Raw genomic sequence first — 26,309 nt, forward strand, 5'->3', positions numbered from 1 at the left:
ACGTCATCGCTCACAAAGCTCAGGTGCTAGACCTTGGGGGTCAACAAAAGGAAGAAAAATAATAACGCTTCATACCAGAGAGCAAAAGAGAGAACCTTGTTTCTCTGTTACTTCAGAGTTCAGCTTTGAAAATAGAGAAGTCTGGGCTCTGAGGCGGATGTTCATCCGCCCACCTTGCTTTTAGCAGTTTCTGGCTCAGTGCCCCCTTCCTGGTAATGTAAAAATTCCATTCAATTCATTAGAGTCAGGAATTCCAGTCACTGGACCCTGGATTGATGAGGCTCAAGATCAAGGCACTTTGATGGCCCCTTGTGTCTTCATATAAATGCTGCTGTATTGTCCCTTGGCAACTCGGGGATGTCACTCAGGAGGTTGAGGGTGCATAGGGTTGTCCGCAGAGCACAGGGCTGTGGGCGGAGCACAGGGCTGTGGGCGGGGTGAAGGGTTATAGGCGGAGCACAGGGCTGTGGGCGGGGCAAAGGGTTGTGGGCGTGGTGGCCGGTCCAGGGACACCAAGCAGGTGCACCTGACTGGGGTCCTCTGCCTTAAGGGACCGGAGGGGCCAGGCCGGGCAGAGAGGGCAGCCCCAGGTTTAGAGCATATGTAAAGCCCACCAGGAACATCTGTGGGGACCCAGGGAGGCAGGATGGCTGGCTCTAGGAGTCTCCAGGCTGCTCAACACCTTTGTAGTATCCTGTGTTCATCTCAGTTCAAGGTGTTCTTATGTCCACAGGAGAGGTTGCGTGGATGGTGGGGGTGTGGGCGGTGGAGTGGACGGCAGGGTCAGTACCCTAGCCATTTCCCTCAGGGGTCTCTTCTGCTTCCATCTGTTCCCTGCTAGGTGGGTGCCAAGGCTTACCTCACTCAGGGAAGACTCCAAGGCTGGCTACATTTACAATCAAAGTCTGGGCCCAAAGAATGCGCTTTGGAAGAAAAACAGTCCTGGACTGATTTAAATGAAACTTGGTAAAAATAATTTAACCTTGAAAGAGATCCAATATACGAAGTTTTTTCCTCCATAAAGGAATCTCTGGTTAGGATTCAAAGAAGTGACATCTGGGGCTGGGGTGGGGTGGGGTCCAATTAAAAGCAGCTGCTGTCAGAGGGCACCCCAATTGCCATGCTGCAATGGGGGTGTCCTGTGGGTGCCAGGGTGCTGACCTCCAGTCTCTGGCTCCCAGGCCGCCCCCCTACAGGGGTCAATGGGCACAGATTCGTGTCTCCCTGCATTCATGCTTTGGATGAGAGCAAACAGCAGACCATCTCTTTGTCAGCAGCCTAGGGGTGCTCGGAAAGCAGTTGCACATGTGCTGGGGAGTTTAAAACTCCATGGGAGGGAGGCTGGTGTCTGTGCAGGGTGACTAACCACCAAACACATGAAACAAAATGCAGGCAGCACAGGAAATGTGTGTCCAACAGAGTGAGGCGTGAGTGAAAAGGCTGTCATGTGAATTTTACGTTTGGCCTGGAGCAGGGATGATGGAGGTGGGGTTCATTACTTGCAGTTCACTGGTAGAGGTTTCAGTTTGTCCAGGAGGCAGGGCACAGTAAGGCAGCCTAGTGAACCTTGGAGGGAGTCCTGGCTGCCCTGAAAGGGTGGATTAGGACACATCACACAGCGGTGGGGAGCACAGAGCCCGGGGGATGGCTGGCCCAGTAAGGGGCGTCACCTGGACGTTGGAGTCCTGGACCAGGCAGAGCTGCTCCTGGATCTTGTGGAGTTCTTCCTGCTGCCACCGGATGTTGGCTTGCAGGATGCGTGTCCGCTGCTCCAGCTGGTCTTTGATGGTCTGGAACATGCTGAGCTGTGCTGAAAACTTGAAGGTGGGGTCAAGACACAGAACCCAGTGAGAGTGCTATTTCAGCCATGCAGACGGATATTGCTGTTGCTCTGAGCAGCCCTGTGCACTTTCACTTTCAGTGCCTTACCCTCCCTTTGCAGCACCCCTGACCCACTGCCGCAATGAGTGACCCACTGCTGGGGAGCTTGCCCACGAGCAGGGGTTCTGGATAAGGGTGGGTGGCCCAGGGACTCCCCTGTGAGCTTTTCCCAGGCCCATGGGGACCTGCAGATCTAATTCATTGCACTCTAGTCTGGGAGGGCCAGCTTTGGGATTCATATGGAGTGTGAATATATACATACATATATGGGCTTCCTGGGTGGCACTAGTGGTAAAGAACCTGCCTGCCGATGCAGGAGACATAAGAGATGCAGGTTCGATCCCTAGGTTGTGAAGATCCCCTGGAGTAGGAAATGGCAACCTGTTCCAGTATTCTTGCCTGGAGAATTTCATGGACAGAGGAGCCTGGCAGGCTACAGTCCATAGGACTGCAAAGAGTTGGACACAACTGACGCGACTTAGCACGAACGCACATATAAGTGAATTGCTTTGTTGCATATCAGAAATTAACACATTGTACATCAACTGCACTTTGGTAAAAAATATTGGTAAGAAAATCTGCTGCTAAACATTTGTTTAAGAATATCTGCTCTAAACCAACCGTATCACAAAAATCTCACTCAGAAATCTCACTGATCAAAATACCAAGCTAGGATTTTGAAAGATAATTCGCTCAAGAAAGAAAAGTTCTATCAGGTATTCAGTTAAGATAACAGAAGACAAAAGCTTCTGTGCTGGGTTCCCTAAAGTCTGGAGACTGTCCAGGCTATGACACCATGTCCAGAGAGGATGCTCTGGATGGCCCCTTGGCTCCCAAGGGAAACAGTGAGTGGAGGCGGTCATTGGTGAAGGCCTGGCACCAAATTTCATGAGTGTTAATTACTTCTAGTATTATTCTTATTTTCCTAAGGCATTCCAGGAACCCTCAAACATGAAGCTCTTGTTATATTCTTTCTTTAAAGCTTATTTACTTTTAATTGGAGGATAATTGCTTTACAATGGTGTGTTGGTTTCTGCCGTACATCAGCATGAATCACCATAGGCACACACACGTTCCCTCCCGTCCTGAACCTCCCTCCCACTGGCTACCCCATTCTACCCCTCTAGCTTGTCACAGGTGCCGGGTTGAGCTCCCTGCGTCCCACAGCAAATTCCCACTGGCTGTCTACTTTCACATGGTAGTGTGTATATTTCCAGCCTACGCTGTCAATTCGTCCCACTCTCTCGCCCTGCTGTGTCCACAAGCCCACTCGCTACGTCTGTGTCTCCATCGCTGCCTTGCAAATAGGTTCATCTGTACCATTCTTCTAGATTCCACAGATATACATTAATACGCCATATTTGCTTTTCTCTTTCTGAATTACTTCACTCTGTATAACAGTCTCCAGTCTTGTTATATTCTAGATCATGGCCTTTTCAATAAGGAGTTTTATCCCAAAGTAGAGACACGTTAGCAACCATGAAGCAAAACCATCACTTACCCAGATAGCCAATTTCCTAGAGTTTGGATTTTAGTTTCTATTTCCCCTTACATGATAACATCAGTGAGGGGAAAGAGGAAACTGCAGAATCTCATTTTTCACATGAGGAGGCATGAGAAAAACTGCCTGACATGAAAGGACAACATTATGCAAGAGCCTCTTAAAGAATACAGCTATTAAGTATAATATGCCTAAGAGACTAAGAACTGTTAGTGTTAATTAAAATGAGGTTTAATATATGAAAAATTGGAATTCCAAAAGGGCCTTCATCACACCATGACTTATTATGAAACAAAGACATTCTTTCCTATGGAAGACCCGCAAGTTAAAGGAATTCTCATTTCAAGGGCCTGTGGATAAAGAAGTTACTTCCTACCAAATGTGCCTTGGGAATTTGAAGATAAAAAAATAATTTTTTTTTTTCCTAATGAGGATGAATAGAGATCATATTAGTCAATTCTGGATGGGTTGGTTTTATATCCTTACTTAAGTCTAACTCTAGCAAGAGGCCCATGCTAGCATGTGTCTTTCTTATTCCCGGAAAACAGACGAGGCTGCTGTTAATGGGACAGGCAGACGTTCTGAAAAGATTTTCTTCAGTGGTGCCAGACTGGCAGCAAGACAGACTCTACATTTTGGCAAGAGTATGGCCAGGGGCACATGTTGATAGACTGCCCCCAGGACCCCCTTGTGGCCAGGGAGGGGGCAAAATTCAATATCCCATAAAAGAACTGAAATCTGAGGTCTGACCAGTCAGCTCAACTGTTCTTGGAGTTCCACAGGCAGAATATATATACATACATATATATATATATATTTTTTTTTACTGGTTCTGTAAAAACACAATGCATGGTGGCTTCTCTGTTCATATGAGCATCTCTCCCTTCAACTCTGAGTTCAAAAGCGAGGGCCCTGTTACAAGCATCCTTGCCTCCTTCACATTCACTCCCTGACTGACCCAAATAGTAACTCATTGACTGTTGTTGAAACAAAGCAGGAATTACTCTGCAAAGCCCTGGTCCTTTATTATTAGTTTTTTTAATGTGGTATTTATAGTACTGGACTCAGAGCTTTGAAATCCTTGTAGAGTCTTCCTATGACATCTGTCCTAACTCAGGGCTTCTCTAAAATATTGTGGCCGATCAGGAGTCATGAAGAATGAGAGGAACACAGAAAGCGGCCGAGGGATGAAGCAAAATTGTTGACAGGATTGGGAGAGAGATGCGGGGAAGATCAATGGGAGGACGGATGGAGATGAGGACAGTGGGGAGAGGGCAGCGGAAGGGGCAGGTCCGCAACTCAGCACGCCCCGCCTGCACGTGGGGAGGAAGAGTCCCATTTTGGGGGCCTTGGTCTGGAGCCCGTACGTCGGCACCAGTGTACCCACACCCTCCAGTGGATTTCAGCATCCTGTCTCAAGGAAGTGCCTCCCTGGGTCTCCCTTGCCCTGAGTCCCAGACTCACCTGTGACACGGGGGCAGGTGGGCTCTGCAAGATGGTCTGAGGCAGAAGCTGCTGTGTGAGGTCACAGGACGCCGGGGCTGGCAGGGGGGCCTGGGGGAGAGAGGGAGGGTGGCTTTGATACATATAAGCTTCTGGGCTATTATAGAACGGATGGGGCGCTCTCAGCCAGCTGGGCTCTCTGGCTTCAAGGAGGCCCTTTTGCCCTGGAGAGGATCGCTCACTTCTGGCAGGTATATGTTCCCCTGAAAAGGTGGGGTCACAGGTTATTACCCTTGCAAGGAATGGAGTCAGAGCTGACACACAGCTGGTGATGGGTGGGGGGGTCCTGGGACCACTCGGGCCCGACGTTCCCACCATGGTGCACTCTGCAGAATCACTACCACCAGCCGGAGCTGAGCATTGCCACCCCACCCCACCCTCCCTCCCCTCCTGTTCTAGGCTCCATTCTTGGTGGATTTGGTTGGTCTTTCCCTAAATTGATACTTTCTCAGCGGAAAGATTGTGGACTCATAACCAGTGTTGGCTCTGCGGGGCCTTTCCGCTCAACACACACTAACGTGGACAGATACAGCGGCATGCTTTCTATCACTGCCTTGCCCAGACTTTGTGGGCAGGGGGCCGTGGCGGGTAGGGACTAGAATTTGGGCAGGGAACAGTGTGTAGAAATGAGAAACGCAACCCTCAGCTTCATGAAGCTCTTGAGAATTTTTAAAAGTAAAAAGATCCTTCTGAAGCTACTCCATCATTGCCTCAGGCCCTGGGGGCTATGAAAAGCAGCTCCAGTGGCAAACTGTCCCTAGGACAGCACGGGGGCCAGAGCAGCAGGAGGCTTGTTTTGAATGAGAGTCCTAGGGGCTGCTTCTGAGTCTCCCAATAGTGCTCCATTGCTCAGTTGGGTGGAGGAACCCTGCCACCCTCAGCTGTCAGAAGAGCAGTTTTGTACAGTGGCTAGAAAGCCAGGCTTGGAACTGGAGGCCCTGAGTCCAAATAGCTCTTCTGCCCACCTCTCTGGGTTTCAGCTTCCTCGTCTGTTACTATTTCTACCTGTGGCCCATTTATAGAGTCTCTGCCACCACCTGGTACTATTGCCAGGCGCCTTTGATGTGTTAACTCACTCAATTCTCAAGCTAGAAGGTATTATGATTATTCCCAAACCTAGACACAGACTAGTTAACTTACTGAGAGTCACACAGCTACTAAATGGATGAACTGAGTGATATTTGAAGCAGGTGGCATGAGTCCAAGCCTTTTCGCTTCACTGTGCACACTATATTTTCAGTATTCCTGAAGAAGTGGAAAATTTGCAGAGCACTTCAGAAGAAAGGTTTGTTGTTTAGTTGCTAAGTTGTTTCTTTTTTGTGATCCCATGGACCGTAGTCAGCCAGGCTCCTCTGTCCATGGGATTTAACAGGCAAGAACCCTGGAGTGGGTAGCCATTCCCTCTTTCAGGGGATCTTCCCAGTCCAGGACTGAACCTGTCTGCTGCACTGGCAGGTGGGTTCTTTACCACTGACCGCCTGGGAAGCCCATGAAGAAAGGTTTAGAGGTATTCAAGAAAAGAGGTGGTCTCCAAGGACCAGGAGCTCAGAGGGTAGAGTCTCACGTTTTTTGGCCTCTAATGCATGCTCAGTTGCTCAGTCGTGTCTGACTCTGTGACCCCATGGGCTGTAGCCTGCCAGGATCCTCTGTCCATGGGATTTCCCAAGCAAGAATACTGGAGTGGGTTGCTATGCCCTCTTCCAGGGGATCTTTCCGACCCAGGGATCGAACTCAGGTCTCCTGTGACTCCTGCATTGCAGGGGGATTCTCTACTGCTGAGCCACTGGGAAAGCCCAGTGACTTCACTTCCATCTCCAAAATGTCAGCCAGGGATGGGAAGAAGGTACTTGGCAACTATCTGAACATGGCTGCTAAATCTGGGGACACGTCCCCCCTCCAAGCAAGGTCTGAGTCCCGCTCCATGGGTGAGCTTGTGACTGCTTTGACCGAGAGGGATAGTGGAGGTAATGTATTGGGACTTGAAGGGGATGGCACGGAAAGCCACATGGCTTGTTTGGCTCTCGTGGGAGGTCCCTCTCCAGAGTCTTCCTCTTGGAACCAGGAGCCTTGCTGGGAGGATGGCATGGAGACGTCTATGCAGGTCAATAGAAGATGCTCTCAGCTGAGCCCACCTTCAGCTGGGGATGCGCCTCCCAGCCCCGAATGGGGAGACCTCCAACACCAGGCAGCAGAGAGGAGTCACCCCCACCGTGCCCTTTCTGAACTCCTGACTCAGAATCCGTGAACATGGAAAATCCTGGTAGCTTTATGCCACTGAGTTTTGTGCGGTTGGCAGCTTGTGCTGGATCACTGGAGTATGGGACGTACACAGTGACCCTGCATCCAGCCAGTGTGCTTTCCAGGAGGCCACGTTCCCTGACATCCTGGAGTTGTGGCTGTTCAGTCACTCAGTCATGTCTGACTCTTTGGGACTCCTGGACTGCAGCTTTCCCTGTCTTTCACCATCTCCAGGAGTTTGCTCAAACTCACGTCAACTGAGTCGGTGATGCAATCCAACCATCTCATCATCTGTCATCTGCTTCTCCTCCTGCCCTCAATCTTTCCCAGCATCAGGGTCTTTTCCAATGAGTCCTGGAGAGGCCTGGCATATATGAAGCATGCTGCCTGATTCTGGGTTGACCAATAAGTTCATTTGGCTTTTGCATAAGACGGAGTGGAAAAACCCAAACAAATTTTTTGGCCAACCCAGTATATGCCAAGGGACATTTTGGTTGACATCAAGCTTCTCAGACATTTTCACTGGGAATGAGGGTCCAAAATGGGAAGGTCCTGATCATGTACCCCCAGAGGCTCTGTGGATGGGACCCCCCCACCCCAGGTTTGAAGTTTCAAGCTTTAAAACGCCTTTGGATTTTGAGATATACATCCATGTTAATTTTGGGATCAGAGTGTTTCAAATTAGTTGCCAATTAAGCTACTTAGCTTCCTACCCCCGCCTGCCACCCACAATCTCTAAGTACAGCGCGTTCTCTAGGAAGATACCGCCCGCAGTCCTGTGGCCTGGCAGGCCCCATGCAGTGCTGTAGCGCAGTCTAGGGGGAAAGTTTGGGGTCACACACATACCGGCATTGCGGCTGCCTGGCTGAGTCCTGGCACTGGGAGCTCTTGGGCCGATCTGGGCAAAGCCGGGGTGCTGGGCAAAGCCGGGGTGCTGGCCTCTGCCCTCAGCTTGCTTGGAGTGGCTGCAAGAAAACATGGCACCTTGCAGACTTGCACACACTTAGCTCTCTCATCAAAAGAGGGAGAGAGAACTTCCCTAGTGGTCCAGTGGTTAAGAATCCACCTGCCAAGGCAGGGGACACGAGTTCCATCCCTGGTCTGGTACGATTCCACATGCTGCGGGACAACTGTACCCGTGCGCCACAGCCTCTGGGCTCACGTGCTGCAGCTACGGAAGCCCGCGAGCCCTAAAGCCCGTGCTCTGCAACAAGAGAAGCCACCACCGTGAGAAGCCCGCGCACCGCAGCTGGAGAGGAGTTTCCACTGGCCGCAGCTAGAGAAAGCCTGCACACAGCAATGAAGACCCAGCACAGCCACAAATAAATAAATCGGTAAAAATTTTAAAAAGAGGGGGAGGGTGACCACAGTGTGCATGAAACATGGGCCTGTTTGGAATCTGATGAAGGGAGCCTAGAGGAGTGTGGGTGGTTCCGAGAGGCCCGGAAGTTCTGCCAGCTTCCAGCCTCAGTGGGGGCACAGTGGGTGACAGCAGAGCACCCACAAGCTTTAGGTGCACCATGAGGTTCAGCCGCCTGCCTGACCACACAGCTCACCAGGCCCGTGTGACGCCCACTGAATGTCGGCTTCGTGGGGCAGCGGAGGAACCAGAGCTTGGAGCGGGGTGGGGCAGGGTGGGGGAGGAAGCTAGAGGGAAAGAAAGCAAGGAGTGGGGACCAGATGGCGACTTTAGCTTCATGCCACGGACTGCCCGGCTTCTCCTTGAATGTGGGATCCCTCGTGGGACTCTGTGTACACTCCCAACCGCCCTGCCCTCTGCAGAGTCACACTTACAGGTGGGCTCTGACATGGCTGTGCGCGAGGATTTGTGGGAACTTCTTGAGGAGGCCGATGGTGAGTGACTGGTGTTAAGGCCTGAGGTGCCCATGTCAAGTGCATTAAAGTGCTGCTGAGGTTCCAGGCTGGAGCCCTTGTCCTAAAACACACACACACACAGAGTCCATGTTTCAGCATCAAGACCGTGGCAATGAACTATGTTACTTTAGTTGTCCTCTAAATACGCAGGAAAGCTTGAAGGGTACTGAGAGAAATACTGTAACTGCTTGGAGAGAATTCCACATTCAGGTGGACTATTTATACGAATATATACTAGCATCTTTGAGGGCCTGGTAGCTTCCTTAGTGGCTCAGATGGTAAAGAATCTGCCTGCAATGCAGAAGACCTGGGTTCAAACCCTGGGTTGGGAAGATCCCCTGGAGGAGGGCATGGCAACCCACTCCAGTGTTCTTGCCTGGAGAATCCCATGGACAGAGGAGCCTGGTGGGCTACAGTCCATGAGGTTGCAAAGAGTAGGACATGACTGAGCAACTGAGTTTCAGGTTATTTTTCAGCCTGTAAGCAGTACTGATTACACTTTCTTGCCTTCTATTTTGATATTTTAGATTTTCATAAATAACCTGGCATTTTGTTTTTTCTTAAAATTGTCACCTCATGCCCAGAATCTTGGCTTTCCCAGAAGCGGGGTGGAGAGGCAGATTCTAGAAATAAGGTTACTGGTGGGACTGGGTTACTCATACTCCAATGAGGGACTTCCCTGGAGATTCAGTTAGGACTTCACCCTCCAGTGCAATGCAGGGTCGCAGGTTCAATCCCTGCTCACACGCCTCACGAGCTAGAATACCACGTCTCCCAGTTAAAAAACCAAAACATAAGACAAAAACAATACTGTAACAAGTTCAATAAAGACTTCAAAAATGGTCCACATTAAAAAAAAAAAATCTAAAGAAAGAAAAATACTCTGGGACTTCCCTGGTGGTCCAGTGGTTGAGAATCTGCCTTCCAATGCAGGGGACATGGGTTCCATCCCTGCATGGGAAATTAAGATCCCACATACTTTGGGGAAACTAAGCCTGTGTACCCCAACTAGAGAGAGAAGCCTGAGCTCTGCAACTAGAGAAGCCTGCAATAAAGATCCCACAACAAAGGTGCTACAACCAAGACCTGATGCAGCCAAATAAACAAATATTAAAAAAATAAAAAATAAATACTCCAATCAGGCAAATGCCTTTGGGCTGTTCTGGACACTGTCTCCCCACTACTCTTCCTCTGCAGCCTCAAGGCACCCGAGGCCAAGGGGCAAAGGTCTCCAATTCTTGACCTCTGGATCCTAACTGTTGCTGGGCCCTCAGGGTGCCTCTGCCTCAAGAGCATGGCATGAAGAGAAAGCAACTGTGACTTTCCAACCCTGAGGAACCACCCTTCTGTCCTGCATTGGCTCAGGTGTCGCTCATGCACGTGTGCTAAGTCGTTTCAGTCGTGTTCGACTCTTTGGAACCCCAAGGACTGTAGCCCGCCAGGCGCCTCTGTCTGTGGCATTCTCCAGGGGCCCACTGGAGTGGGTTGCCCTGCCCTCCTCCAGGGGATCTTCCCGACCCAGGGATCGAACCCACATCTCCTGCACTGGCAGGTGGGTTCTTTACCACTAATGCCACCTGGGTCATAAGCCTAAGAAGATGACTGTAGTGATTTTTAAGCTAAAGAAGAAACATAATGATTCCTCTCCTCAGCCAAGCTCCTTCCTATTCTCAGAAGGATGGTGGGATTCCTGGGCTGCCTGGACAGGCTGGTGTCCCTGGTCTCAGGTCTTGAATCCCTGTGTCTAAGTCTACACGACAGTTCTATCCTTTGTGTTGGGCCTCCAGTGCGAGTGGACCCTGAGTGTGCCCAAACAGGCCTGAAATGGTTGCTACCAGCCATAAAGGCCTTTGTGCAAAACAGAATCGCAGGGTGTGTCTGGGTTTGCTGGGCTCAGTGTATATTTTCAGACCCTACTGCTTGGTCATGGCGTGCGTGCAAGCTAAGTTGCTTCAGCTGTGTCTGACTCTTTGTGACCCAATAGACTGTAGCCCACCAGGCTCCTCTGTCCATGGGATTCTCCAGGCAAGAAGTTGTTGTTCAGTCATGTCCAATTCTTTGTGACCCCATGGACCGCACACACCAGGCTTCCCTGACCCTCACCATCTCCTGGGGTTTTCCCAAGTTCATGTCCATTGCATCAGTGATGCCATCCAGCCATTGCATCCTCTGGCACCCTCTTCTCTTTCTGCCCTCAATCTTTCCTAGCATCAGGGTCTTTCCCAATGAGTCAGTTCTTTGCATCAGGTGACCAAAATACTGGAGTTTCAGCTTCAGCACCAGGTCTTCCAATGATTATTCAGGGATGATTTCCTTTAAGATTGACTGATTTGATCTCCTTGCTGTCAAAGGGACTCTCAAGAGTCCTCTCCAGCCCCACAGTTTGAAGCATCAATTCTTTGGCGCTCTGCCTTCGTCACAGTCCAGCTCTCGCAACCTATGTAACTGGGTCTTATGTGACCAGATAAGCAGAAAGAAAGAAAGTGAAGTTGCTCAGTCGTGTCCAGCTCTTTGCGATCCCATGGACTGTAGTCTAGCAGGCTTCTCTGTCCATGGGATTTTCCAGGCAAGAGTACTGGAGTGGGTTGCCATTTCCTTCTCCCAAATCACACCTTTTAGAGTGGGGTCCCAGGCGAATTGTGTGTGCCTGGTCAGCAGACAAGTAAATGCAGGAAGTGAGAGAAAGAGCTGAAAAACTTTTCTAGCCATCTGCCGTACATCACACACAAGCAGGGGAATCTGCATTTTATAGACCATCCGTCAGTGACAGACTTGAAATGAAAAATCCAAATGGTCCATTACCGCTAAGAGTTTGAAAAGCACAGTCCTGGAGCTGTGACTTTAAAAGGGACTTTTGAATCTGACAGCCTGAGATTGTATTTGTGTGTGTGTTGTTCAGTCGCTCAGTCATGTCCAACTCTTTGTGACCCTGCAGACAGCAGCATGCCAGGCTTCCCTGTCCTTCACCATCTTTTGGAGTTTGCTCCAACTCATGTCCATTGAGTTGATGATATCATCCAATCATCTCATCCTCTGTTGATCCCTTTTCCTCCTGCCTTCAATCTTTCCCAGCATCAGGGTCTTTTCCAATGAATCAGCTCTTCACATCAGGTGGCCAAAGTATTGGAGCTTCAGCGTCAGTCCTTCCAATGAATATTCAGGGTTCATTTCCTTTAGGATTGACTGGTTTGATTTCCTTGCTATCCAAGGGACTCTCAAGAGTCTTCTGTGTGTTTATACATAAGTACATGTTGACGAGAACTTTCACTGAGCTCTACTATTCCCCAAAGATCGGAAACCTCAATAATGAATTTCTGGCTGGATGGCACACCGTATGCCTGATCTTCAGCTGTGATGTATGATGTGTCGAACACCTGCCTATGAACAGCTTAATTCCAGCCTTGGGCATGACATATGATGCCTTCATGTGACAGAGCTGGGTAATAAACACGTCCATGGACAATGGCAGAGGTGTTGTACCATGGTGCTGGTGAGGAATCACCGCACAACGCAGCAGCACTTTGCCTGCCAGTGGGAGCAGCTCAGCAAAGGTGCAAATGCATTCTGGTCTCTAAAGGGGATCTCTTCCTCTTCCTAACTCAGTTCTTAATGGACCAGAGATGCGTCGATGGTCCACTGACTGCACTAAAGTGAGTATCACAATAAAGCAAATCACGTTAATTTTTTTTCTTTGTTTCCCAGTACATAGAAAAGATAAACTGACTAGTGCTGTTGTGTCAGTTTCTAGCCAGAGACTAGATTCTAGGTCATGGGCTGGTTGGAACTTGAACTGTGTTTCATCAAGATGAACTTCCTTCCCACGTTTTGACATAAAATGAAATTGGGATATGTCCTTCAACTCACAATAAGAAATCTTGACTTCACAGATGGGCAGCTTTCTCTCTTTCCTAATGGAGACACAGAGAGATCTTACAATCGATGACTTCTTAGCTTTAATGAAATACAACATTCCCTTTCTTGCTTTCTCTCTTTTTTCCTCCCAACATATGTGTCTGCTTGAAGAATGACCTTTGAGAAACAGGGTTCTGATCTGCTTATGAATTTCTGTCGAGTTGTCAGCGATGAGGGCTGCCTGGCCAGAGGGTGCCAGGGACTCAGGCTGGAGAGGAAAGAGGTCTGGGCTTTGTGAAGAGAAACACCTCTCCATTCCTCTCAGGGCTCCCTGACACCAAGGTGGCTCCAAAAAGGATGTCAGCTCAGACCCCTAGTAACAGAAGCGGCCAGTACACCCCGCCAGTGGTACCATAGCGGGAGTGTGAGGGGCAATGAGCTTGTGGGGTGCTCTTTTTGAGGGCAGGTACAGCACTTGGCCTAAGGGGAGGACAGGATGCACAGACTCTGCCCCACCTCGATGGTATGATGGAATAACCCCCTGCTTTTCATCTGTGGGAGAGACACAAAGTGGACTCACCTATAGGCAGACATTGTTTTATTGTGTTTCCCTTTATCACACTTCTTGGAGAGTGTGATTTTTTACAAATTGAAGGTTCATGGCATTCCTGTCTTGTTAGATGCTGCTTTTTTAAGCAGTAAAGATTTTTAAAATTAAGGTATGCCGTTAAAAAAAAAAAAACCAACAACTGGGCTTCCCTGTTGGCTCAGACAATAGAGAATCTGCCTGCAATGCAGGAGACCTGGGTTCGATCTCTGGGTTGGGATGATCCTCTGGAGGAGGGAATGGCAACCCACTCCAGTGTTCTTGCCTGGAGAATTCCATGGACAGAGGAGCCTCGTGAGCTACAGTCTATGGGTTCACAGAGTCAGACATGACTGAGGAACTAACACTTTCACTTGCACACTTAACAGACTACAGAATAGGGTCAACATATCTTTCACATCCACTAGGAAACCAAAAAAAGTGATGTGATTTGTTTTGTGGTGATATTCACTTTACTGTGGTGGTCTGGAACGTGCAGTATCTCCGAGGTTTGCCTGCACAGTCATTCTTTTAAGGCTGGAAGGTCACCAAACCCTGCTTTGAGTTGAGAGGCTGTTTTCCCGCACAGCTCTGTGAGTTCCCAGTCTCCATGACCTCAGATACGTTATCTGCATCCATAGTACGCGCAGTCTCACCTGAAGGACAGTGACAGTGCCCACCTTGCAGGAACCTCAATGAGGGGCAAGTAAGCAAATACCCCCCAAATTACATTGACGAGTACTGGGAACAGAGCAAGAGCTCAAAAAACATGACCTGCTGCTTCAGGTATTACTATTTTTATGATCACAACTCATGAAAGATTCTACTCAGCCAAACTTTGCCTTCCTCCTCTGCTGGGGATCAGATTACCTTCAGTGCTGAAGGGTGGACGGTCTCCAGCAGCGGGTCCTCCAGCGCCAATTCCTGCCTCCTCTCCACCCGGACCTCGGCGTAACTGCTCAGGAAATCAAGAGACCACAGCTGGAAGGGGTATGTCCCGGGATGACACCAGCAAAGAGGGCTGTGTGACACCCTCTCCCAGGGCAGCCACTAGCAAGCCTGGCCCAGTTACTTGTTTGGGGATGGGGTTTCTTTCTGGGCCTACATTCCACAGGAGTCACTTCTACTATGACATTCAGAGTGACTTCCTTTCTGGGACTTGCCTTGTGATCCAGGGGCTGGGACTTCATGCTTCCACTTCAGGGGGCCTGGGTTTGATCCCTGGTCAGGGAACTTCCCTGGTGGCTCAGATGGTAAAGCATCTGCCTACAATGTGGGAGATCCATGGGTTCAGTCCCTGGGATGGGAGGATCTCCTGGAGAAGGCAATGGCAACCTACTCCAGTATTGCCTGGAAAATTCCATGGATGGATAAGCCTGGTAGGCTACAGTCCATGGGGTCACAAAGAGTCAGACACGACTAAGCGACTTCACTTCAGGGAACTAAGGAGCTTCCCTGGTGGCTCAGATGGTAGAGAATCTGCCTGCAATGTGGGAGACATGAGTTCGATCCTTGGGTTGGGAAGATCCCCTGGAGAAGAGAATGGACCCCACAAGCTGTGGGGCATGGCCAAAGAAAAAAACAATCATAAAATTTTTTTAAAACACATAAAGAAGAACATTTTCCTTTCCAGGATGTTGTTGCCTACATTTTCTTTTGTTATTGTTGTTCTTTTCTCTTTTGACTGATCTTGACCCATCCCACCCAGAAACCCCCACACACAATTGTCTTTAGAAACCTATTTTCATTAATATGATGAGCCTCAGCCTTCAAATAATTAGAAGACTTTCTGGAGACCTACTCAGTTTGGACTATGCACAGGAGGAAGTGATATATAAACTTTTTTTTTTAGTAATTACAGACTACGATTACAGACTATGAAACTTCCAGAAGTTTTCTTTCGACCAAACCTAGAACTAGCCAGACTCAGATGGCCAATTAGTCTATGGACCCACTTTTTGAATGGCATGGGGAAATCAGCTCAGAGTGGTGATGGCTGAGTGGCCCAGCTGTGGCTTTTGCACCGATTATAGAGCTGTGGGCTGGGTATGGGGCCTGGGGGAGCGGTGGTGGCTCCTAGGCCTCGGGGACACCTGTGGCCTCATTTCTCTCATGGTTGCTCCCTACTTTCTTTGAGAATCTCATTCTGGGATCTGAGAAGATGGACCGGAAATCAGACTCTGAGGAGCAAGGTGTTGACGATGTTGTCTTACCTGGGGACAAAAGGACCCCCTGGCAAAGGTCCAGGCAGTTGGGGGTGGGGTGTGGAGGCTGGACGTGGAATCAGAAAACACTGGCTGCTGACGTGCCCAGGGGTGGGCTGGAAAGTCAGGGTCAGGTCCCTGGGGGTGGGCATGTACGTGATAATCAGGGTCACTGGCCAAGAAACACCTGCATTTCTTATCTTTCCTCTTTTCTCACTTACTAAACAGGAGGAATTTACTTGTGTGTGAGCGTGTGTGTGTATTGGCTTGGCCAAAAAGTTCGTTCAGGTTTTTAGAGCTCTAACGGAAAAAAACAAAGTGATTTTGTGCCCGATCCAATAGATAAGCATGCATATGGATAGTATCTATCCATCCATCTATTACCTATCTATCAATCAACCAACCATCGATTGTCTATCAATTAACTCTCTACCTATTCACCTATCTATCATCTATCGCCCTATCCATCATCTATCGCCCTATCCATTTACCTAACTACCCATTATCTGCTGGCAATCATCCATTGCTTATGTCCATGTACATAACAACAGGTATGTATATGTATCTCTTGATCTATCATATATCTGTTATCTATCATCTATCTGTTCTGTATTGATACCTATATAGAATGTGATCCTTCTAACCTTTCTTTCGTTGCTCTCCTCAAAAGCTCTCCTCTAGACCAGCTTAAAACTAATTTATGTTCTTAAAATTTTTGTACTTGGGGAAAAAAGACCCAAACGGCATTTCCCCTTTACCTTTGGGAACTGCGACGCTACACAGGCAGTGTCTCGGAAACACTGCATCTGCTTCCTCCCTTGGAAGCCCTGCCACCCACATGGGGCTGGGGCAGATAACCTCTCCCTGAGGTCAGGGAGCTACCAGGAACCCTCTGGCTCTTGTACCACCCTGCCTTGGTGGCCACCGGTAGTTTTTGAGGCATTCAAAAAAAAAGGGGGGGGCAGGGGGAGGGACTATGTCTCTGAGTTATTCAGAGGCAAAATTTTAATTTTCTTTTTCTACCAGCGACAAGGGAAGGCTGGGGGCCGGATGGAGATGAGGGAAAATATGTAAGTAGGTCACTGAAGCAGTAATTTACGGAGGAACATCCTGGCTGCCTGGAAGAGCTCAGTGAGGCTGTCAGAGGGGCCTGGTGAGGCCCTGGGAGGAAGTCTCAGCCCTGGGAGGCCAGGGCTGCGTGTGGGCTAGGAAGGAGCTGGCTTCTGGGGATTAGTCTGCTCACTGTGAGCAGAGTCCTGCTGCAGAACTCAGGCCCGGGCTCACTCCTCAGAACTGGGGACCCCTGAGGCTACTGGGGCTCTGAACCACCTGCTAGGGACCCCTAAGCCATCTGCCCACCTCCCAGCCCCCAGCCCGCCCACCCTCCTAGCCCCTGGCCCGCACCTGACCACCGAGTGTGTGCACACGATGAACTCGGGCTTGGAGTTCCACTGGTGGTAGGTGATGTAGTAGTGGGTCTGGAGCCAAATCCACTGCTGGCCTTTGGTCAGAAACCTGTAGCAGCACGACTTCCCTTTGCCAAACTGCATCACTGTGAGTGGAAGACAGAGTCGGCGAATAACCAGTGTTAGGACACAAGGACCCTTTCCTCCCACAGTCACTTTTAACAACACCAGCTTTCAAAATGACAGTGCCACACAGCAGTCATTTCCCTAGTAGTGATGGCTCTTAAGTGACCACAACCACCATGTGCAAAGTAGAGAGCTGGTAGGAAGTTGCTACATAACACAGGGAGCCCAGCTCGGTGCTCTGTGATGACCTAGAGGAGTGGGATGGGGGCGGGGAGGGAGGCTCAAGAGGGAGGGGACATGTAGATAACTATGGCTGATTTGAGTTGCTGTACAGCAGAAATCACCACAACAACATTGTAAAGCAATCTCCCTCCAATTGAGAAACAAATTTAAAAAAAAAGATCACAGGAAATGGTCATGAATTCTGAAACAATGGAGGGATGATCCTCTTGCTTCCCCAAATGCTCAAAAGCTTAAGAGAGCCTTAAATCTGGGCAGATTCTTCAACTGGGAGTTTAATTAAGGAAACAATTCCATTCACGATTGCAATGAAAATAATAAAATACTTAGGAATATATCTACCTAAAGAAACGAAAGACCTATATATAGAAAACTATAAAATACTGGTGAAAGAAATCAAAGAAGGCACAAATAGATGGAGAAATATACCGTGTTCATGGATTGGAAGAATCAATATATGGAAAATGAGTATACTACCCAAAGCAATCTATAGATTCAATTCAATCCCTATCAAGCTACCAATGGTATTTTTCTGAGAACTAGAACAAGTAATTTCACAATTTGTATGGAAATACAAAAAACCTTGAACAGCCAAAGCAATCTTGAGAAAAAAGAATGGAACTGGAGGAATCAACCTGCCTGACTTCAGGCTCTACTACAAAGCCACAGTCATCAAGACAGTATGGTACTGGCACAAAGACAGAAATATAGATCAGTGGAACAAAAGAGAAAGCCCAGAGACAAATCCACACACCTATGGACAACTTATCTTTGACAAAGGAGGCAAGAATATACAATGGAGAAAAGACAATCTCTTTAACAAGTGGTGCTGGGAAAACTGGTCAACCACTTGTAAAAGAATGAAACTAGATCACTTTCGAACACCATTCACAAAAATAAACTCAAAATGGATTAAAGATCTAAATGTAAGACCAGAAACTATAAAACTCTTAGAGGAGAACATAGGCAAAACACTCTCCCACATAAATCACAGCAGGATCCTCTATGACCCACCTCCCAGAATATTGGAAATAAAAGCAAAAATAAACAAATGGGATCTAATTAAAATTAAAAGCTTTTGCACAACACAGGAAACTATAAGCAAGGTGAAAAGACAGCCTTCTGAATGGGAGAAAATAATAGCAAATGAAGCAACTGACAAACAACTAATCTCAAAGATATACAAGCAACTCCTGCAGCTCAATTCCAGAAAAATAAACAACCCAATCAAAAAGTGGGCCAAAGAACTAAACAGACATTTCTCCAAAGAAGACATACAGATGGCTAACAAACACATGAAAAGATGCTCAACATCACTCATTATCAGAGAAATGTAAATCAAAACCACAATGAGGTACCATTTCACGCCAGTCAGAATGTCTGCGATCCGAAAGTCTACAAGCAATAAATGCTGGAGAGGGTGTGGAGAAAAGGGAACCCTCTTAGCTGTTGGTGGGAATGCAAGCTAGTACAGCCACCATGGAGAACAGTGTGGAGATTCCTTAAAAAACTGGAAATAGAACTGCCATATGACCCAGCAATCCCACTGCTAGGCATACACACCGAGGAAACCAGAATTGAAAGAGACACGTGTACCCCAATGTTCATCACAGCACTGTTTATAATAGCCAGGACATGGGAGCAACCTAGATGTCCATCAGCAGATGAATGGATAAGAAAGCTGTGGTACATATACACAATGGAGTATTACCCAGCCATTAAAAAGAATACATTTGAATCAGTTCTAATGAGGTGGATGAAACTGGAGCCTATTATACAGTGACGTAAGCCAGAAAGAAAAACACCAATACAGTATACTAACGCATATATATGGAATTTAGAAAGATGGTAATGATAACCCTGTATGTGAGACAGCAAAAGAGACACAGATGTATAGAATGGACTTTTGGACTCTGTGGGAGAGGGCGAGGGCGGGATGATTTGGGAGAATGGCACTGAAACATGTACATTATCACATGTGAAATGAATTGCCAGCCCAGGTTCAATGCATGATACAGAGTGCTTGGGGCTGGTACACTGGGTTGACCCAGAGGGATGGGATGGGGAGGGAGGTGGGTGGGGGGTTCTGGATGGGGAACACATGTACACCCGTGGTGGATTCATGTCAGTGCATGGCAAAACCAATACAATATTGTAAAGTAAAAAAAAAAAGAGAAGCAGCCCTGGTTTTTGAGATGCGCCACAGCTTTGGTAGCGACTACCTCTCTATGTGGGCGTGAGTGTCACGAGCCCCTCCCCTAGGAGACCGTTGCAGTCGGCCAGCTCCTGCTCCTTGGTAACCATGTGTGACCAAAAGGCCACGATCAAGAATGCTGATGTGTTGGAGGAGATGCAACAGGACTTGGTGGAGTGTGCTACTCAGGCATTGGAGAAATATAATATAGAGAAGGACATTGCGACCCATATCAAGAAGGAGTTTGACAAGAAGCACAACCCCACCTGGCATCGTGCGGAGGAACTTCGGTAGTCACGTGACACACGAAACCAAACACTTCATCTACTCCTACCTGGGCCAAGTGGCCGTTCTCCTGTTCAAATCTGGTTAAAAGCATGGACTGTGCCACACAGCCAGTGATCCATCCGAAAACAAGGAGTGCAGCCTAAATTCCAAACACCAGAGACTGTGGCCTTCAGCCTTGCCTCAGGGAACACCTTCATCTTTGAACCTTTATCGTTGTTTTGTGCAGGGCATTCCCTATACTAGTTTGTGGTTATTAACCAATTAGCAAAACATCTTAACATTTGTATTTATTTTCTATTCCATACCTCTCTGCCCCATGTTTTTTCTCTTCAAAATCCATTCCTTTAAAGAAATAAATCTGTTGAAGAAGTGTGCATTAAAAAAAAAAACAAACCCTGGTTTTCCTGGGGCTCACCATCCTGCTGCAGCTGGAGCTGTCTTTGGAGTTGTGTGAGAGACCATCCAGACGCTGGGAGAACTGGACCACAAACAGACCTGACAGCCAGAAGCCTCTGGATGGATGCTCTGGCTGTTAGCCAGCTGAGCATCCTTGGTCTACATGGCTCTATACAGAGGATCAGCCACAGGGGCTTCCACTGCAGACCATGACGCAGGCCTCCTATGGTTAAGTTGCGGCTTCCTTGGGGGTACCCGGTACACACAGATGCTGCTGGGTTAGGCCTGGGCAGGGCAGAAAGCTGGACCACAGGTCCAGAAAAGATGAGCAGCTGGGTGCACTGTCTCAGTGCCTGGACTTTAGGTCCTCTTTACACGCTAGTGGTCAAGAGAAAGCCTAACCAGGAGACCAAAGCGACAAAAGGAGGCACTGAATCTGCCAATAAAATAATATTTGTAGGACTTCCCTAGGGGTCCAGTGGTTAAGAATCTACCGGCCAATGCAGGGGACACAGGTTTGATCCCTGGTCTGGGAAGATTCCACATGCCATGGGGCAATTAAGCTCCATGAGCCACAACTACTGAAGCCCGTGCTCTGCAACCAGAGAAGCCACCGAAATGAGAAGTCCGAGTACCGCTAGAGAGTAGCCCCTGCTTGCCGTAACTAGAGAAAGCCCCCAAATAAATAACTAATAGTTATCAGACTACTTAAAAAGCAAAAAAAGATCAAATAGTTTGCATAGCTGAGGGGAGCTGGGAAGGGGCTGGGGGAGGAAGCACACAGATCAAAGTCAATTCCAGGTGCAAAGAAAACACAGGGGAATCTAGACAAGGACCTCCAACAAGGACCGCAACTTGATCATCTCAGAGAAGTTAAAATTCTTGGCCTCAGAAGAAACCAAGTAATACATCGACTTGCAGAGCCTACGATCCCGCTGTCAGGGCTTCAGGGAGAGAAAGGAGGTCCTCAGGAGGGGAGCTGGGGGGTTGGCAGGGGTACTCACGGTGCTGGTGGCACCTAGCTAGGAGCTCCAGGTCATCCACATGGTAGTAGTCGTAGCCCGAGGTTCCCAGAACTTCAAAAGGCAGGTACCCTATGATAGGAGGGGCTCTGCAAGGACAGTTGGTAGGGGGGTCTTCATCAGCCTTGCGGGCTTCCCTAGTGGCCAATGGGCAGGGGCAGTTTGCATGCTTCTTGATCAACCCAGGGGCCTCATTTCTCAATAATAAGAGCAGAAAAAACCATTTGGCAATGGTCAAAACCAGAGAGGCGGTGTTTTCCAAAGTGCTCACATTTTTTGGCATTAGACACTTGGTTCCCTTGACCTAAACTGGCCCCAGTGATCATAAATGTTATTATTGCTGAATAATTAAAAACAGCTATGCATGGAGTCAGCCCAATTCTAAAGTGTCATAAAAAAAAATCAAAGGGCAGGAAGGGGAGATTGTTAGTTCTTCAACTGTGAAAAAATGTAACACAAGAAAGAAAAAAGATTAGTCTAAAGGGATGAAAGGGTGTTGAAGGAAATAAAACGAGAGCTTCCTTCACATATTGCCTTGCTTAATGGGAGCTAGCGAGGGTCCCGAGTGGGGTGGGGATGGGGCAGGCAGGGATGTCCCAGAGATGTCTCCAGTGGGGCTGTGTGGCTCTCCTGAGATGCTCTGACCCACACCCAGGACATATCCACAGATGGAACGAATGCAGTGGAGGGAGAGCCCAGCCCTTTGGCCACAAGCATTTTCCCCACCGCAAGAGAGGACCAGGTTTGATTTCTGTCCCCCAGGGAGAGCCTGGCTCCTGGAAATAAGTGCTTGAAAAAGCACCCAACCGAAATGTGTTTTTCTTTTCACAAACCTGTGATCCAGAAATAAAAATTTCCATTCCAAGCTATGCCTTGAAGTGAATTCCTCTAAAGGTTCGTCAACGATGCACATTTCCTGTATTGAAAGGGAGGAAAAATATGACTTGGGGTACCAGATTCTCACCCCCCACCCCAAGTTGTGTCAAGAATGCACGGTCGGCAACAGAAGTCAAAAGCACTTAGAGCAAGTTTCCAAGTTGTATTGGACCAAAACTCCTCATCAGCAGCTAATTTCGGTATTAGCGGCTGCTAAATTTATTTCACGAGCTGGGGAAAAAGTTCTGAGAGCCAAAATGTCATACCCCTCCCTTCCTATCATCTAGACATGTGGTAAACACATGGAAAACGGCTTTTCATCTGAATTTGAATGAGTAACTTAACTCAACATTCACCCCATCCAAGGGAAAGAAATTACAGATGAGAGTCCGGAGATCTGTCTGACAGGTTTTCCCTCTGTGTGTGCTCTTTGGTGTCAACGTACATGTGAAGAGTAGGAAGGTTTACAGAGTTTTGGAAGACCCTTTTCTGCCCCAGTGATTGACTGCCTTCAAACAAAATCCCCTCAAGGAGGGCATGGCTACCCACTCCAGTATTCTTGCCTGGAGAATCCCATGGACAGAGGATGCTGGCGGGCTACAGTCCATGAAGTCCAAAAGAGGGACTTTCCAGGTAAAGACTGTGCCTGCAGTCTAGGAGACCCGGATTTGATCTCTGGGTCAGGAAGATCCCCTGGAGAAGGGAATGGCTACCTGCTCTGGTATTTTTAGGAAACTGAGGCTTGGGGAAAGAGTTTGTGGGGCTGTTGCTGTACAGAAATCAGATACTGAACATTCTCAGAGTCGGTGATGAGCTCATTGAAATCTTCTTTTCCAGAAAGACAATTACCTGCCACACAGGTGACTTGGGGGTACTTGTTCCGCAAGATAAATTCTCTCTGGGTACTTGCCTTTAAGAACTGTGGTGTGGCCAGGCGAACGGTGGCGATGAAGCAGACATCCTTCCCCAAGGGCACTCGGCAGGGCCTTGAAAGGGCGCCATCAAAGCCATTACAAGAGGGGCTGGGCACTGGTGGACGGGAGGAGACACAGGTCAGCCCTAGCTGGTGTGGGGCCAGCCCCCCGGGCACCACCGAGCGGCCTCAGGTCCATCAGCCGTTTCATTCTCACAGCAACTTGGGGATGTCAAGTGCTATTCTTACCCCCACTGTATGGGAACCTGAGGCTCAGACTGGGAAGCAACGGGCACAAGGCCAGACAGAGATGGAATTTGAGTCAGCAATGCACAACTAGGGCTTCCCCGGTGGTTCAGTGGTAAAGAATCCACCTGCCACTGCAGGAGATGTGGGTTCAATCCCTGGGTCAGGAAGACCCTCTAGAGGAGGAAATGGCAACCCACTCCGGTATTCTTGCTTGGAGAATCCCATGGACAGAGGAGCGTGGCGGGCTACCGTGCATGGGGTCGCAGAGAGTCGGACATGACGTAGTGACTAAACAACACCACACAACTCTGCCTCCCACTGCCACTAGTCCTGCAGCCACGGAGGTTACTGTGCTGGGAAAAAGTGCTCTGCCAGACCAGCAGACGGCCCCAGGAGGGTCTGGACGTGCACGTCAGCTCGTGTCCTAAGGGTGAGCTGCATCGTTGGACAGTGTTCTGATACTGACAGGCTCAGGGGAAGTATGGTGGCTCAGATGGTGAAGAATCTGCCTGCAGTGCAGGACACCCAGGTTCGATCCCTGGGTTGAGAGGATCCCCTGGAGAAGGGCATGGCTCCCCACTCCAGGATTCTTGCCTGGAGAATCCCATGGACAGAGGAGCCTGGTTGAGCATGAGCTATAGTCTGCTGAGTCACAAAGAGCTGGACATGACTAAGTAACCAGTACTACTACTACTACAGGGGAGCCAGTGGGTCTTGACCCTGGGTTGGTCTACCTGGGATTCAAGAGCTTGTGCCCTGAACCATCACAGAGCCCAGGATGCTGCAGGACTTGACTGAGGAGATAGCTCAGGATTCACAGTGACAACCCCCCACCCCCTAGTTACACAGTGTCCACAACAGAACTCACTGCCCAGGTGACAAAACCCATTCATTGTGTCTTATGTGTTCTCACAGGCCGGGAAGGCTGGCTTTCCTTATCCTATAAATGAGGAACCCAAGGTCTAGGAGGCTTGTGTATATTAACTGAGCTCACTCAGAGTTGAAATGGTGCAGCAGGGCCTCCACCCAGGTCCTGGGACTTCAAGTCCTGGTTCTAACAGGGCCGAGAGGGGACTGTTCTGGGCTCCCGCCCACCATGATGCTGAGGCCAGGACCCCAAGAGGCCCAGGGGTGGTACCACTTGGCATAAGTAGCCGTTTCCCTAGGAGCAGAACACCTGTCTTCAGGGTGACTGTGAAAAATGGCTTTACCTTCCAGAGAAAACTTCTCGTTATTTTCAGTGGAGTTTGCTGGGTGGAAAAAAGAATTCAATAGGAGAAATGTCAACCTATCAGGTACATGAAATTCTCTCCAGATTCCCCAGAACTAGATACATGATTGCCCCCAGCCCAGATCAGCTACTTTAGAAACTCAGGGTGAAGCCCGGGCAGCAACACTTTATAAAGTCTCCCCAGAGACCACCCTGGTGGTCCAGTGGTTAGGATCCCACACTTTCAATGCAGGGGTCATGGGTCTGATGAGGAACTAAGATCCTGCATACCATGTGGCCAAAAATTTTTTTTAAATAAAATAAAATTGGGTCTTAAAAAGTCAGTAAAAAAATAAAATTTTTTCTTTATTTTCTTAAAGTCTTTATCGAATTTGTTACAATATTGCTTCTGTTTTATGTTTAGATTTTTTTTTTTTTTTTTTTGGTCAAGAGGCATGTGGGATATTAGTTCCCCAACCAGGGATCAAACCTGCACCCCTGTACTGAAAGGTCAAATCTTAACCATGGACAGGGAAAGTCCCTAAAATGTATCTTTAAAAGAACAATAAAACCTCCCCCAATTTACTAACATGCAGCCAGGGTTGAGGATTATTATTCTAGGTAACCTACATTACTTCTTTCTTTTTAAAATGTAGTTGATTATATCATGCATATTTCTGAGCTTGTAGATTAAGACATAGCTATGTTTTCCAATTTGAGACCATAAAAAGCATCAGAAAACTGTTTTCTGAAATGAAATCGGTAAGACTCTCTGGCTTTCCAGTAATGTTTTGTTTCCTATGTTTACAGGTTTCTAAGTGAATCCATCTATACTGGGTCTTCTATCTATAGTGGTCGGCTACCCACCAACAGGAACACACTCATTTTACCAAACATAGTCTCTGAATGCCTCCGCATAAATACTAATAAATGTTTCCAAACATGCATATAAAGTGAGGAAAACAAAACAGAGTGGGCCCGAGAGAATTTACATCTGTCGGTCTCTGGCTTAGATCACTGCAGATTAATTTCTCGGGTGGGCCAAGGAAGTCACCAAGGGAAAGGAAAACAAGTCCACACAAGGGAAGGGTCTGCAGATGTGAACATCTGTGTCATTAAAAAAAAAGACGTTTAAAAATTTCCCAGATGTGGAAGATCCTCTCTGCCTGAATCTAGAGACACTGCCTGCCAGATAAAAACCTAATAAAATCCTCTCTTCTCTTTCAGAATAGCAAGACCTTCCAAACGAACATCTGAGGACATCCCAAGAATTTAAGAGAAAAATCTTTATACCATGACCTGGTCTTCCCAGTGGCGCAGTGGTAAGGAATCTGCCTGCCTGGGCCAGGAGACATAGTTTGATCCCTGGGTTGGGAAGATCCCCTGGAGTAGGAAATGGCAACCCACTCCAGTATTCTCGCCTGGAGAATTCCATGGACAGAGGACAGTTCATGGGGTTGCAGAGTCAGACAATAGCCTGCACACACACAAACCACAAACTAGTTTGAGTGACCTTTTCGATTGCTAGATTCATGTCAGTAAGCACCTCCCTGGGTGATTTACTGTGAAGAGGAAGGGGTAGTGAACACCAGCCCCCGATAACTTCTTCAAGCGGTAGAGCCTCAGATCGTGGAAAAGAAGTGGATGTTTTGCAGACCTTGCCCTTGGCCTGACTGCCTCCCAAGGTGGTTTTTATCAGTCCTCTTATCACTTTCATGGCTTTAAAGAAGAAAATGCACCCCAGGAGGG

The 26,309-nt window shown here is 48.3% G+C and overlaps 1 protein-coding gene and 1 pseudogene across 7 annotated transcripts in view; one reads left to right on the plus strand and one right to left on the minus strand.

Annotated features, from left to right (window-relative positions):
• The window catches only part of NPAS2 (neuronal PAS domain protein 2), a 204,754-nt gene that overhangs the window by 23,408 nt on the left and 155,037 nt on the right, over positions 1-26,309 (minus strand). For 3 of the 7 annotated variants that reach the window (XM_060412414.1, XM_060412413.1, XM_060412418.1), the window contains exons 8-18: positions 24,562-24,600; positions 23,099-23,217; positions 22,146-22,228; positions 21,295-21,401; positions 17,045-17,192; positions 15,650-15,778; positions 14,307-14,391; positions 8,918-9,059; positions 7,970-8,088; positions 4,847-4,936; positions 1,671-1,817 (exon numbers count right to left, since the gene is read on the minus strand). In XM_060412414.1, the coding sequence (XP_060268397.1) occupies positions 1,671-1,817; positions 4,847-4,936; positions 7,970-8,088; positions 8,918-9,059; positions 14,307-14,391; positions 15,650-15,778; positions 17,045-17,192; positions 21,295-21,401; positions 22,146-22,228; positions 23,099-23,217; positions 24,562-24,600 (1,208 nt within the window). The remainder of the gene's footprint in view (positions 1-1,670; positions 1,818-4,846; positions 4,937-7,969; positions 8,089-8,917; positions 9,060-14,306; positions 14,392-15,649; positions 15,779-17,044; positions 17,193-21,294; positions 21,402-22,145; positions 22,229-23,098; positions 23,218-24,561; positions 24,601-26,309) is intronic. The other 4 variants (XM_060412417.1, XM_004006132.6, XM_060412415.1 and 1 more) reach the window with 3 other exon arrangements.
• LOC105608795 (dynein light chain 1, cytoplasmic-like) lies at positions 19,605-19,979 on the plus strand (annotated as a pseudogene).

The sequence above is a fragment of the Ovis aries genome, chromosome 3, assembly GCF_016772045.2.
Source record: "Ovis aries strain OAR_USU_Benz2616 breed Rambouillet chromosome 3, ARS-UI_Ramb_v3.0, whole genome shotgun sequence".
NCBI classification, from domain to species: domain Eukaryota; kingdom Metazoa; phylum Chordata; class Mammalia; order Artiodactyla; family Bovidae; genus Ovis; species Ovis aries.